Here is a 14,586-nt window from a genome sequence, read left to right on the forward strand (position 1 = left end):
GATAGCCATTATACAGAAACTTAAGATGACAGAATGGTAAAAGAAGACAGGATTAATCCTAACATAAGTTTCCCCTTTGCATACAGTATATGGAACCGCTATAAAGAAACAGACTAGGAAGTTAATTTCTCTTCATAACACAGCCCTTTTTTCACCACAGATTTTTGGGTCAGGAAGATGAGAAAGGTTGCTGGACATCCTTTTGAATATGGTGCAGGTTTGGCAAGCCAGTCAACTGACTTGTCAAATAATATGAACTGACCACCTACTATTTGACCACAGTCATGCTGCCATTCTTTCATTTTTTTAAAACTTCATTTCATTGTGTGGGTTTTTTTTTTTTTTTTTAAGTTAAAATAACAATTAAGTAACTTGTTTTTTGTAATTCGGCATAAGTATGTATATATTTAAGGCTAAGTCTATTGGAGACCATGAAGTCGTTTTTGTTACTGTTTCAATAAATTAATGCTTTAAAATTATTTGACCAGTATTTGACCAATTATTTTTGACTGTCAAATACCCAATTCTAATGTGGTGTGACAGAGGTAGCTGCAGGTGCCCCCAATACTTAAGCCTGACTCCAAAGATATGGAACTTGATGGACAAACTCATCTGGTTTGGCAAATCCTTTGTTCCTACAATAGAAATGGATAGGTTGATCTGCATTTCAAATTGAAGCAGTCCAAAATAGAAGCAAGATGTGAATTACTGTCATAACATAATTTGTAGAACACAGTGCAGTCTCTTTTGGTTGTAGGCACCCATCCACAATTGGCTAATTCGGTGCATAGCTTAGGTATGTTCCTGGATTCCTCACTGGCACTAAACCCTAATATAGCAGCATCCATGAGTAACAATTTCGACCATCTCCAGTTGTTTTGTGCACTCTATCCCGTTCTAGTGAACAATGACCTGACCTCAGTTTTCCATACCTTCATCACCTCTCAGCTGGGCTACAGCAATGCAATATACCCAGACATGAAGCCTGATATTAGTAATTCTCTATATTAAAAAATATACTCTGTAAAGATCTTCACAACTTGTCAGTTTTTCAGTTGTGTGATTAAAAACAATGTATAAAGCTTTCTCACCTTTCAAAGTCACCTTGTCTTGTAAATTTTGATAATCTATACACAGCCCAGTTGTTAAGCTGCTTAGAAGTCATCCCTCTTCCATTATCAATCACAGCAACAGCTGGTTTTCCTTGAGACTCATCAAATAACTGTTTGGAAAGAAAAACAAGGAGAACCAAAATAACCAAAATGAATACATGAAATCCTAAATTTGAATAGAGTATTCCTTTTGTATCTTACCAATTTTATCTGTATGCTTCGAATACCAGTATTTCGAGAAGTAGCTGACAAAGAATTGTCAATCAACTCAGCAAAGGCAAATGCTAAGGAAAAAGAAAAAATTGTTAATAATTATTGATCTCTAAAAGTAGCAGTAGGAAAATACCCACACACTTGAACCAGTGTTCCCTGGGCATGACTCCCAAGGTAAGTGTGGGCGATATATGACTGACAATGAAAAATACAGCTCTACCCCAATAGAATGCTGTCCTCGGGAGCCAAAAAAATCTTACCGCATTATAGGTGAAACCGCGTTATATTGAACTTGCTTTGATCTGCTGGAGCACACAGCTCCTTCCCCCCACCCCCCCGGAGTGCTGCTTTACCGCGTTCTATCCGAATTCGTGTTATATTCGGGTAGAGGTGTACTTGATCCACCATCACCTGTTTTAAGGGTCATTCATGTGTGTTTATTAGTGTTTGCTGAGCATATTCAAGTCCCCTACCAGGCAAGTGGCCAGTAGTTATGCTTGGGAACATAACTGAATTAAACGAGTTCCCCATCCCCACCCCCAACACAGGAGACAAACCTGTTCCTCCTTATTTATTGGTGGAACACACTCTGGATCAGTTATCACAATCAGGAATGAATTACTGGGACATCAAGTGTTTAACAGACTGCCTTTCATCTACAAAATTTTATGGGACAGTCTGGATTCATTAAAAAAGGGATTGGGCACAGGTGGCAAAATTTACAGAAAAAAAAAATATTTAAGTTTAGTCAAGACCACAGAAGATGAAGAAAATTGCAGAGGGAGCTAAAAAAATTGGTGAATGGAAGTACAATAGCAGATTTGACAAATGCAAGGCAACACACACTGGAAGAAGTAATCGGAACTTCTCAGACAACTTTTTAACATCTCAGTAAAAAAGAATGGGACATCATTGCTCAGTGAATACCTTTACTCAGTGTGCAGCAACAATCAAAAAAGCAAACAAAATATTAGAGTGCATAAAGTGATGATGAGCAATAATAAAAATTAAAATGCCATGATTTAGAACAATCTGTCATAAGGTGTTACTTTCTGGTAATTCCACCTCAAAAGAAGATATCACAGAAGGAGGGGATGGACAACAAGTGATAAGAAACATGAAAAAACCTCTATAATAAAGAGAGTTTGAAAAGATTAGGACAGTTTACCTTAAAGGAGAACTATAAGACTGGACGAGACAATGGTACACAAAATAATGAATAGTTTACAGAGAGCAGATCAGGCATGTCTATTCACCATCTCTAATACAAAAACAGTGGGTATTCAATTAAATTGAAAGGCAGCACATTTAAAACTGTTAAGAAGAAATACTTTTCCCACAGAACGTACAATTAGTCTGTGAAACTCATTGCCACAACATACCATAGAGGAAAAGGGCTATGCAGTATTCAATAGAAAGAACTGGACACACACATGAATAATGTCATCCAGATGTAAAATAGTATACATTAAAATAAATAGTCTTTGAAAGGGTTATAAACCCTTATTGCTTCAGGAAATAAACTAATTTGAAATGGGGATTAGGAAGAAACTTTTCCTGTGTGCGGGTTATTCCATAATTGCCTACTGCTGGGCTCTTGCACCTTCCTCTAAGGCACCTGGTACTGGCCACTGTTGGAGATATGAACTACTTGTCTAAACCAGTAAATCTTTTCCTATGTTCCCAAACACTCCAACTGCCACAATAATAGTCATCAACAGACTAAACCAAAACTGCAGAAGAAAATAGGAATATGGTAATCCAAAAGATTGTGAGTAATTGGTGTTTGCTGCTGGCGAAAAGAAATAGGGATAGTTGTGAGCCACATCTTCTTATAATCCAGAATTCCGTGCATGAAGTGATGTGCATATAGTTCTACAACTGTGGTTTTTCTAGGCAGTTATGAGCCTAGAAGGATATGCATACTAAATAAAGTAAGCAAAAGTTTAGTAGTATTTAATTAAGTTGGTACACAAATTAATTTGTACCTTGAAATGCAGCAATGATCAGAAAAATGACCAATGTACAAGTGACACCTTCTTTAAAGAGTACACCAGCTTACTTTATTAACAAAGATAACTAGTTTCTATTTTTTAATCCTGTCAGCCCAGAAGAGCCAAAACACTGATAGGGACAGCGAGCAGGCTTGTACTCAGACTCATGCATCAATAAGTTCAAAATACAAAATATACTACAAGTGCAGGCACTAGAAAGAAAGGCTGGGCTTTCATATCTCTGATTGAGTTTGCAAAATTCTCAACAAAATATTTTTGCTTGTAAAATAAGAAAATTTCTTCTGCAAGTAACAAATGCAGTAAACTTGGAACTTCATGATGCTATTTTTAGAGTCACTTTCTAAACCAGGAGTTTAAAAGTAAAGGTGAACTGAAAAAACTTAAGTTTAAATGCTCCAACCGAAGTGACAAAAGGTAAAATACAAGTGAAATTATTAAAGACAAGAAATGCCTTGCTCATGAAGGTCCTTCTAAGGTAAATGATTAATAATACATGAAAAACAGTTTTTAGATTATAAAAAAATCTGAATACTTACGCAAAGGATTTTGCCCTTCACTAGCATAATATTCATACATGCCACTTTTGATAAGTGTGTCATAGTGTGGTAGGAAGTCAATTCGTTCCTTTGTTGCTGAAAGTAGTGTCTGATCAACTGACTGTAGCAAATACAAAGTAACCCCTTCTTGAACAATTTCACCTGCAATGGAGTTAAAATATTAAATAAGAAGGAAAAATCCCTCCAGATATTGGTAAACTCCTGCCCCAAAATCTGGAAGATAGTGGAAAGAGAAAAGAGGTGCATCAGACGTTAAAACTATCTATGAAAATGTTCCAAGGAGGAACAGTAACTTAATTCAAAAGCTTTTCATATCCCCAAACTTAATAAAGTCAGTACTTCCAATTGAAGTACTAATACACTATCTTTGCAATTTCAAAGTTTAGACTTTTATTAGCCGAATGAAAAACATAACACTATAACATACAGTGGAGAAAGCATTTTGTCATAGCCAAAAAGGCTGAGATTTCCTTCCAGTTTTGCAGCAAAAAGATTACTTTTTGATTAAACCGAAGCAAAACAAAAGTGTGGCCAAAAACCAAAAAACCCCACAAACTAAGAAAAGTAAGTAAACAAATGTATACAGTTATATTGGAAATACTTTTTCAACTTTACCTATAGTGTTCCTCATCTGCTAACGTTATAATAAATCCACTACAAGAAAACAGCGTAGTTACAGTCACAATAAAAGACTGATCTGTGTAACAGTTACATAACAGGACAGTGTCACTATCCTGGTATGCTTAGCTAAACCCACTTTTTGCTCTATTTACATAAGAAATTAAGCTTCACGTAGAATGAGATGTCATTTGGCAGACATTACTTATCATGTAACTTAACCACTTTGTTAGTTTTTCAGTGCCCCAATGGTTCCTGGAAGAGTTGGCATTATTTAGAATTGCAAAATAAAAATACTAACCTTAACTATACAGTTGACAACATTGCAAATTATACTAGCACATGGAAGTACTTTATCTGATGACAGACAACTAAATAATAGTTTCCATCATCAAAAACTGTGTGTGTGTGAAATTTGTTCCAAGATGGATTTTCGTAACAATTTTGCAAGGCTTTATTATATAAAGAAGCTTTGCACTTCCATTTCCTATTGTATATGTAGCATAGGAATACAAATAACATTATTATGGTTTTGATACAGTTATGCACTGGACAGCTGTTTTGGAGTGAGATTTATGGTAAATAATATATTATACTTACTGAAGTTGTCATCTGTAACCTCTTTTCTATTGGTTGTTGTGATAACAAAGTTATCTTCAGAAGAAATGCAGAATGCCTACAAAATCGTAAAAAAGCCAGTTATAAAAATCAGCTGTTACATAAAGTGAAGGATAGATAAAAAGAAAGAAAAATTTAAAAGGAATGGTCTCCTTTCCATTCATTTTGTCATTGATCCATGAACCATGATCAAATATGCAATATTTTGCCCTCAACATTACTTTACGAATTGACAGAATACAATCCAATTCCAAGAGTTCTTTTTCACTTGTTGTTACGTCTTTGCAGAATGCTCTGGTATGCGAGGTTTCCCTTACATGATTTAAGCACCATCAACTAGACAGCTGTGCAAGGCTTTGCACAAGGAGACACTGTCTTGTAGGCAATCATCTTAGAACCTGACACATGAAACATGAATAACCGTAATTTAAACTGCATAGCTACAAATATTAATGATCATGAAATAACCCATGCCTAGTATCTGACTACAATACCCACACTGTGGGGTCCCATGCGGAGCGGATAAAGCACACGACCAATGTGGTTGCAAGCTGAATCCGAATCCGTTTATTACAAGCTTTCTTTTATAGTTTTTTCTCAACATTACATAACACAATTAGGCTATAACAACACATCTACGGATTGGACAAGAAGGAGAATCATGTGTTTATCACATGTATAGCCCCACACCGATTGGTTCAACCGTTCCTTACATAAGGCCATGATTTGTTTACCTCATCTTATATAATCCTAGACCACCAGGGGGCCTTACATAAGGCCATGATCATCTTATATAATCCTAGACCACCAGGGGGCCTCACATAAGGCCATGATCATCTTATATAATCCTAGACCACCAGGGGGCCTTACATAAGGCCATGATCATCTTATATAATCCTAGACCACCAGGGGGCCTTACATAAGGCCATGATCATCTTATATAATCCTAGACCACCAGGGGGCCTTACATAAGGCCATGATTTGTTTACCTGGCAAGTGTCCCATCGTGAGGGTCCAACTAACATTAGGACAATTACTAGCCACCTGACTACTTTTTTTGAACCTATAAAACTGACGACAGGTGACATTTAACAACTGGGAAATATATGGAGAACTATTAAAAAACATAACATTACATAAATACCCACGAAAACCATTGGGGATCCGATGGGGTGGCCATGAACAAGCAAAAAGGGCTTCTTGGCCAGTCTGGTTTGCCCAGGTGACCCAAACATTTTGTCGTGGGTTAACAAAAGGTACAGAGTTTGGACATACAAAGACCCCTGCTTCTATAATAAGGAGTCCGAACAAACAGAAGTACAGCATTATCAGGTGTCTAGGTTGTGACAAACAACAAGTGCAGGTCCGGTGCCGCAGGGTCGTCCTCCGGCTTTTGCGTGGCGGCGTCGGGCTTTTTAGCAATTTGTGTCTTGAGCCACGGCCGGAGGGATCTTATCCGGTGGTTTTTTCCTATATGTCCTTTCAAAGTTAGATAAGCCTAGCTCCGCCATTCTTTTCAACCTATTCTGCAACTGCTCACCCTGCCCCGGGAACTCCGCCCGGAACTCTGGGGTACAAACATTATTGGTGACAGGAAAGCCGGGCTGGTTCAGGGCTCGCAATGTGTGGGACTGCGGGGGATGGCTCTCACCGGCCAAATGGGACAACTGATTCAGCATGTCCTGTAGCTGAAGGCTCTGTTTGTACATTCCCGCGTTTCTGCCCCCATTTCAACAAACGGGACAACGCGTCAGAGGGAAGCTTCTCTCCCCGCTTTTTAGCGATGCGTAATAAAAAATCATGCACCGTCTCCTCCTCTGCAGACAAAGCAGAGCCCATTTTAATAAAAGCAGCCGCTCACCTGTGAGCTCACGAACGTCTCTCTCGGACGACCAGGAGCCGGTATCCTCCGGTACCTCCTACCGCGGCTGCCACCTCCGCCTTTTCTCACCGAACGCTTCAGTCGGCTGTGAGCTCACGAACGTCTCTCTCGGACGACCAGGAGCCGGTATCCTCCGGTACCTCCTGCCGCGGCTGCCACCTCCGCCTTTTCTCACCGAACGCTTCAGTCGGCTGTGAGCTCACGAACGTCTCTCTCAGACGACCAGGAGCCGGTATCCTCCGGTACCTCCTGCCGCGGCTACCACCTCCGCCTTTTCTCACCGAACGCTTCAGTCGGCTGTGAGCTCACGAACGTCTCTCTCGGACGACCAGGAGCCGGTATCCTCCGGTACCTCCTGCTGCAGCTGCCACCTCCGCCTTTTCTCACCGAACGCTTCAGTCGGCTGTGAGCTCACGAACGTCTCTCTCGGACGACCAGGAGCCGGTATCCTCCGGTACCTCCTGCTGCGGCTGCCACCTCCGCCTTTTCTCACTGAACGCTTCAGTCAGCTGTGAGCTCACGAACGTCTCTCTCGGACGACCAGGAGCCGGTATCCTCCGGTACCTCCTGCCGCGGCTGCCACCTCTGCCTTTTCTCAAACCATGTTCAGTTTTTGGTCGTGCTCCAGTTGACACTGAGCTTGGCAAACCATCTAAATCTTGGTAGCCTGCCCTCTTATTCCCACAGATTCCCTTTCTCTGATGATCTTTGTGAAGAAGGCCTGTCTCCACCTTAACAGAGCACGGCTGTTTGCGCTTTTTGGTAGAAGGAGTGCTGGAAGGAGAAGAGCCAGCACTGAGAGCCTTTTCAATATCTAAATTCAATTGTTCCAGTTTCTTCATGAGAGATGACATAGAGTCTGACCACTCAGATCCTTTTTCTGGTTGGATCTGCTTTCTCTTTGCTCAGCTTTTGAGACAACACCTGTTGGGTCTACTGTCTGAGAACATTGATCCCTGCTCCACTGGCGGCTGTGTCTAGTATGATCTCTGCTAGCTCACTCTGGGCAAAGTCCTGGCTGCCTTGATGTCCAAGCCGAATCACGTCGGGGTCACCATTTGTGGGGTCCCATGCGGAGCGGATAAAGCACACGGCCAATGTGGTTGCAAGCTGAATCCGAATCCGTTTATTACAAGCTTTCTTTTATAGTTTTTTCTCAACATTACATAACACAATTAGGCTATAACAACACATCTACGGATTGGACAAGAAGGAGAATCATGTGTTTATCACATGTATAGCCCCACACCGATTGGTTCAACCGTTCCTTACATAAGGCCATGATTTGTTTACCTCATCTTATATAATCCTAGACCACCAGGGGGCCTTACATAAGGCCATGATCATCTTATATAATCCTAGACCACCAGGGGGTCTTACATAAGGCCATGATCATCTTATATAATCCTAGACCACCAGGGGGCCTTACATAAGGCCATGATTTGTTTACCTGGCAAGTGTCCCATCGTGACCCTTACCTCCTCATGGAACTTTTCATTAGGTTGGTGTAGGGATGATACATCCCCACACCACACAAAGGGAATTATACATTCGTTAAAATGGCATTTCTTTTACTTTTCCTAAAATAGCATCTTCATTCAAAGTGGCCATTTGTTCTCACATTATAATAAATAAAATAAAAATCAGTTTTTTATAATACTCTAATTTTGAATATTGCAGTCAAGTCCCATCAAACTTTTCTCCTTTCCAAGTTTAAAAATACATTTTTGGTATTATCATATGCCTGACATACCTCTGACAACCTTCATTACCTCTTAACTACATCAATCTCTGCTATAGCTTTCTTCAAAAAACTTGTACTCATTAGTTTGAACAAATGTGTACTTTTCTTTGATATAGTAACTTCTGTATTTTCTATACTTCTAATATATACAAACATTTTATTTGTCACTTAAAAATGATGCCGCACCCCTAGTAAATATCTTAATTTAACTATTCATTAGGATGCCGAATGCTTACCACAACCCTCATGGGATCCTGTAAACTGAATACCCATTAGCATACAAGTTTAGCAAAAACAGATTAAACATGCACTACTTTATTATAGGAAGAGTGGATATCAACCCTTATATTTAGGTTGCCTAACTTTTTCTATTAGAACAAATTCTTTCCCTAAGAAGCTCCAACATCTCCATTGTTTGCAACAAATTTGGAAGAGGCTACAAAAATGCATTTTCTTTGTCCCATGAAATTCCCTTCAAGTTTGATATTTGTAAACTATTAAATGTCACCATTTCCCTTCTGTTGCTTACACTCCTGAGGAAAATCTTGCCAGCATGCCAAAACAACAAATACTCTAAAGAGCCAGATCAATGCCATTGACAAAGAAGCAACAACATCACAGCCCAGGAGAGCAACTGGGTGATGCCATAACAGCTGGAACAGTGGAGCAGGTGCTACAAAATGCCAAACTGTTTCATTCTGCCAAACAGAAGGAAGATACGGATCTAAAAAATATGTTTCAGTCAGTAAGGATTGGCAGGATCTAGTACCCAAGGTTGCAGGGTCCTGGGTGATTTAACACTTCCACTGAGGAGCTGGGTTGAGTAGTATCCAACAATTACTGGACAGTTTGGTACTTCCTGCGGTACCTTCCAAAGACACCAGAACAGAAACCTGTGGCTGCCTGATTGGTCCACACCAATTATTTAAACCAGGAAGTTGACCTAGTGAGCCCTCTCAGCAACAATGAAGACTCACACTCGCTATCGCTACAGACCTTGCCTTTCATCCAGTCTTGGATACCTGCCTTTGACCCCTGCCTCACTTGGCTTACTAACTAGTCCTGTCTCCTGCCTTCAACTCCAGCTCAGCTTGACCATAGTACTAGTCTCTTGGCTTGGCAACCTGTCCCAACTCCTGAATTCAATCCCAGCCCTGCGAACACGGGGCCAGCTGCCTATGCCCCGGCCATTACAATAATAAACATCACAAGAGAAACATGTGTTAACAGCTTTGAAGGACGAGGTCATGGCTTTATGAATTAAATTTGAGAAGGTTATTCTATACATAAGGAGCAGCACAGAAGGAAGCATGAAAGTACTTGTAGGAAAAACAGGAAAATGGACAAAGAAGCTTGGCACTGATTGCAGAGCAGAGCGCGTGGTGGACAATGATAAAGTTGAGTGGAAGGCCTTCAGAGGACAAGCAGATTTTATTTGATGCAATGGAAAAGGTGGAAGGACAGGAATGAGACAGTCAAATCAACTGGCCAAAACGATGATCTTAGCTGTAGCATTTTTGACAGATGTGAGGGGGCAAGATGTATGGCAGGAGGACCAGAGAGAAGCTGCATTACACAAAGAGGGAGGGATAACAGACTGGACAAGAATTTTGGCAATGTAGACAGAAAGGAAAGTATGATTATTTAACGTACTGTGACTGTGATTCTTTGAGGTTTTGTAGTCACTGTGGATCTCATGGTTAAGTGTACATGGGTCTCACGTGAACAAGCTCAGAATTTTTTGCATAGCGGTGTCCTCTGTAGCCACACATGCACCTTGTGCCTCCTCAAGCTCTCATGCAAATCCATAAAGGGCAGAGCAGCTGCAACATTCCACCATTCCCTCACAATTTGAAGCCTGTGGTAGCTGGGAACCCCAAAAAAGCAGGAACAGAGGCCGGGTCATAGTAGCCACACTGACAACATTTTGAAGAATCAGTTCCTGTAGATAGGCAACTGTTCTTGATTCTTCAAGTGACAGTATAGATATCTATGTAGATGACTGGCAAGTAGTATCCTCTTAGGTGGTGGGAATGAGAAGTTGCAACTTCATCAGTTGAAGCATTATGCATTGTACTTAGCTGCCATAGCTGATGCCAAGTTTGTGAGAGCAGTACTACAATCGCTGTTCAAGTCTCAGAAAAACACACATTGCTGACGCAGGCCAAGAATATCACTTGAACTCTGGTAGAGTGAGCCTTGAAGTCTGGCAGGAGAGGTATACCAGCACATGTGTTACCCATTTTGTTATCCTCTGTAAAGAAATGGCTTGACTTTAGAAAAAACAGCCATAGCTCTAAACAGACAGGTCAACAGTCTGATTAATTTGGTTCAATGTAGTAAAGCAAAGTCTAGTGTGTCTCTCTTTTCTCCTGATGCAGAGTGTGGCTTTGGGAAGAACTTAAGAAGACAGACAGGTTGATCAACTGATTTAGGTGAAAAATTCTCAGACCACCTTACGAATAAACAGGTGCAGTTGCAGCACCATCTTATTCCTATGGAATGTTTTATAGATGTGGTTCAGATATAAGTGGCTGAAGCTCACTGACTATTCCTGACTGAAGTAATAACCATTAGGAAGTCTGTCTGGAGTGAGGTGGTACAGGGAGCAATCTGACAGACATTCAAATGGAGGCTTCACAAGTCTCAGATGAACCAGACTGAGGTCCCAGGCAGGAGCTGGTTCTTTGACTGGTGAGTGTGTAATAGTCACTTGAGAAACTTGATATCTTGGGATGAGTAAACACCAAGAACGACCTATAGGCAGATGGAAAGCTAAAATCACCATAAGGTGGACTGTAATAGAGCTGAGAAAAAGGCCTACCTGTTTTAAGTGCAATAAGTAGTTGATGGTCTGCAGGAACGGGTCCAGACCATGTGGGACTGCCAATATTGAGAAACTTTTCCTTTTAGACAAATGCATTCTTCTGGTAGATGCTTTCCTGCTCTGTGTTAGTATTTCCTAGACCTGTAACAAGAAGTCTTTGTCTGTAGTATTTCACCAACCAGTCAACAGCCACACCCTCAGTTGCAGTGACTTCAGGTCTGGATGGTATATCTGGCCATGGTATTGTAAAATCAGGTCCAAGAAATCTGGGAGTTGGATTGGAGGCAGGATGGACATTTGTAATAGTCTGTCAGCCGAAATGGCCTTACCCCGTATCAAACTATGATAATGGCTTTGTCTCCTTTGATTTTGGAAATGACCCTGGAGTTCAAGGGAATCGATGGAAAGGCATACAAGAGGCCTTTTTCATGTTTGTAATAGGCTCTCATGAGAAGAAAGGTGTTTGGTAATGATCCTGGACTCGCCTCCTCTCTAGAACAAAAGTTCTAGCACTTGGAATTGACATTGGCAGTGAACAGCTCTATCATCAGCGTCCTCCAACATAGGAATATCACCTCTATGATGGACTTCCACAACAACCACTTGTGAATGGTGACCAACTGTCTGATCAGGACGTCTGCCAGTTTGTTGCTGACACCTGGGAGATGAAGAGACATAATATTATCAACTGTTGGTGGTATGTCCAGGGTCTAATAGCTTCCAGGCATAAGGGAGAGAAGCGTGTGCCTCTCTGCTTGTTTATACAGTGCATCACAAGGCATTATGCATCCAGATATGCAGTATGAAGTTTTGCAGAACAAGTAGGAAGACTATGCAGAAGGATGTTCATATGGAACCCAATATCCTCTGGGGACTATGTCCCGTATTTGAAGGTAGCCCAGGTGGACCTGCTAACCTGTATCAGACACATCAGTGATTAGTGTCTTGTTCAGAGAATGGTACCTCTCCATGCACGTTTACAGGTTCTCTCTACCACCTGCGACTGCTCTAACTCTGGCTCAGATTGAAGTCTGGCAACTGGCACCATGTACCTGCATGCAGACATATGGCATAGCAGCCCCAGACACAAGCATACCATTGTAGGCATGTTTTCTTCTATCCCATGCACCAGTGTTTGCATGGACAAGAACCTGTCTTCAGGGAGGGCATGCTCTCACTGAAACAAAGTCAATCAGGGTTCCTATGAACGCTATGATCTGTGATGACCTGGAGAGCTAGAACGATGGAGGAAAGTGTTAGCACCTTGAATCTGAGGTGGCATATATATTTGTTCAGTCTCCTCAGGCCTAAGGTAGGTTAAAGACCTCCTTTTCTTCTTTGGAATAAAGAAGTATAGGGAGAAGACTCCACCCCTTTATTCTCACATTCTCTTCTACTGATCCAAGACAAAGCAATTAGTCCACTTCTGTTTGTAAAAGACTCATTAGAAGAGTCTATGAAAAGAGGATGGTAGTGAATGGAACTGTATAGGACAGAATTGGGCAATGATAACCAATACCCATTTGTCAGCTGTGATAGCTGCCCAGGCCCGATAGAACGTAGCAGATGGTTTCAGAAGGTTGGTGTAGACTTCAGATTAGCTTAGTTGTGGCTCTCGACATTCCTGTTAAACCTACCGTCTCAGGGGGAGCTGGGATGGTCAAGGAGGCAGAAGAGGGGCGTCCCCTGGAGTACTAGGTTTCTTCTGTTGCTGATATTCAGTCTGTCAGTCCCAGAAGTAAGGTGTACTCTGCCTTTGTTTGGGTTGATATCTGTAAGGCTTTCTGTAGGATGCCAGCAGATAAATCTCCAGAGACTTTAATGTAGCCCTTGATGGATTCAAGAGAGTTTAGGCCAACTCCATCAGAACCTGCACCACCTTACCCTTCAGGAGGGGCAAGAAAGCCTGGAAGGCTAGGCAAACCGTTTTGAGTTCCCTGACATTGATTATGGAGAGCCAGATCGCCCTGCAACCAGTAGCCCTGCGTACTGCTGGCCCAGGTGTGCTCGCCAGCCCACATCCGAAGCATCAGAGACCAGGGTCGCTAACAGGGCCACAAAGGGAATTCCCTCCAACACTGACCCAGGGTCCAACCACCAATCCAGGGACGACCGGATGCGATCCGGCACCTCGATTACCCGCTCTAGGTCATGCCAGTTGAGAATGTAGACCGACACCAGCCACGCTTGCAGAGGCCGGAGATGGAGCCAAGCATGACCAACCACGTATGTACACGTGGCCATGTGGCCCAACAACTACAGTCAGGTGCGAGCCATGGTGAGCGGGTGGTTCTTCACATGGAAGATCAGGTCCGACATGGCCTGAAAACATGCCTCCAGAAGGAAGGCTCTGGCTTGCATGGAGTCGAGGACTGCTCCAATGAACTTTACCCATTGCACTGGCCTTAAGTGGACTTTTTTGTCATTCATCCACAGGCCCAGGTCGCGGCAGGTGAAGATCACCAGATCGGGGCTCCTCTGCACTTGTTCCGGAGATCTGCCCTTGATGAGCCAATCATCAAGATATGAGAAGACCTGGACCCCTCCATGTCTCAGGTAAGGGGCCACTGGCACCAGACATTTTGTGTGTACTCTTGGGACTGAAGAGAGGCCAAAGTGCAAGCTGGTCTCCATATTGGAAGAGAAGGTTCGAGGTCTGGATAAACAAGTATCGACCCTGCGTTGCATACGAGAAAATGAAGATTTCCTGGACAGACGTCAGGATATGCTTATAAAGGAACAACGTTCTGAGGACTCAGAGCAGGTTGCGCAGAGGCAACTGAGGCACGGTGAAGAAACTTGGCAGCATGTAACCTCCAGAAGAAGAAAGAGGAGCATCCATGTACCAACAATGGAGATACAGGTAAGCAACCGTTTTCATGTTCTCTCCACAGGTACTAATGTGGAGAGTGGACTAGATGATACATCTGAGGGAAGGGAGCAGAAGGAGACTCCACCGATTGGAAGGCATGAGATGCACTGTCCTAGGGATGGGGGTTC

At 42.1% G+C, this 14,586-nt stretch overlaps 1 protein-coding gene across 3 annotated transcripts in view; it reads right to left on the minus strand.

Moving 5' to 3' along the window:
* The window catches only part of SMCHD1 (structural maintenance of chromosomes flexible hinge domain containing 1), a 168,956-nt gene that overhangs the window by 144,395 nt on the left and 9,975 nt on the right, over window positions 1-14,586 (minus strand). For all 3 annotated transcript variants that reach the window (XR_010598829.1, XR_010598828.1, XM_005310383.4), the window contains exons 2-5: window positions 5,116-5,191; window positions 3,877-4,038; window positions 1,314-1,396; window positions 1,092-1,222 (exon numbers count right to left, since the gene is read on the minus strand). Coding sequence is in view for 1 of the 3 variants with exons in the window: in XM_005310383.4 (XP_005310440.2) it covers window positions 1,092-1,222; window positions 1,314-1,396; window positions 3,877-4,038; window positions 5,116-5,191 (452 nt within the window). In the remaining 2 variants the exon portion in view is untranslated. The remainder of the gene's footprint in view (window positions 1-1,091; window positions 1,223-1,313; window positions 1,397-3,876; window positions 4,039-5,115; window positions 5,192-14,586) is intronic.

This window comes from Chrysemys picta, chromosome 2, assembly GCF_011386835.1.
Source record: "Chrysemys picta bellii isolate R12L10 chromosome 2, ASM1138683v2, whole genome shotgun sequence".
Lineage (NCBI taxonomy): Eukaryota > Metazoa > Chordata > Testudines > Emydidae > Chrysemys > Chrysemys picta.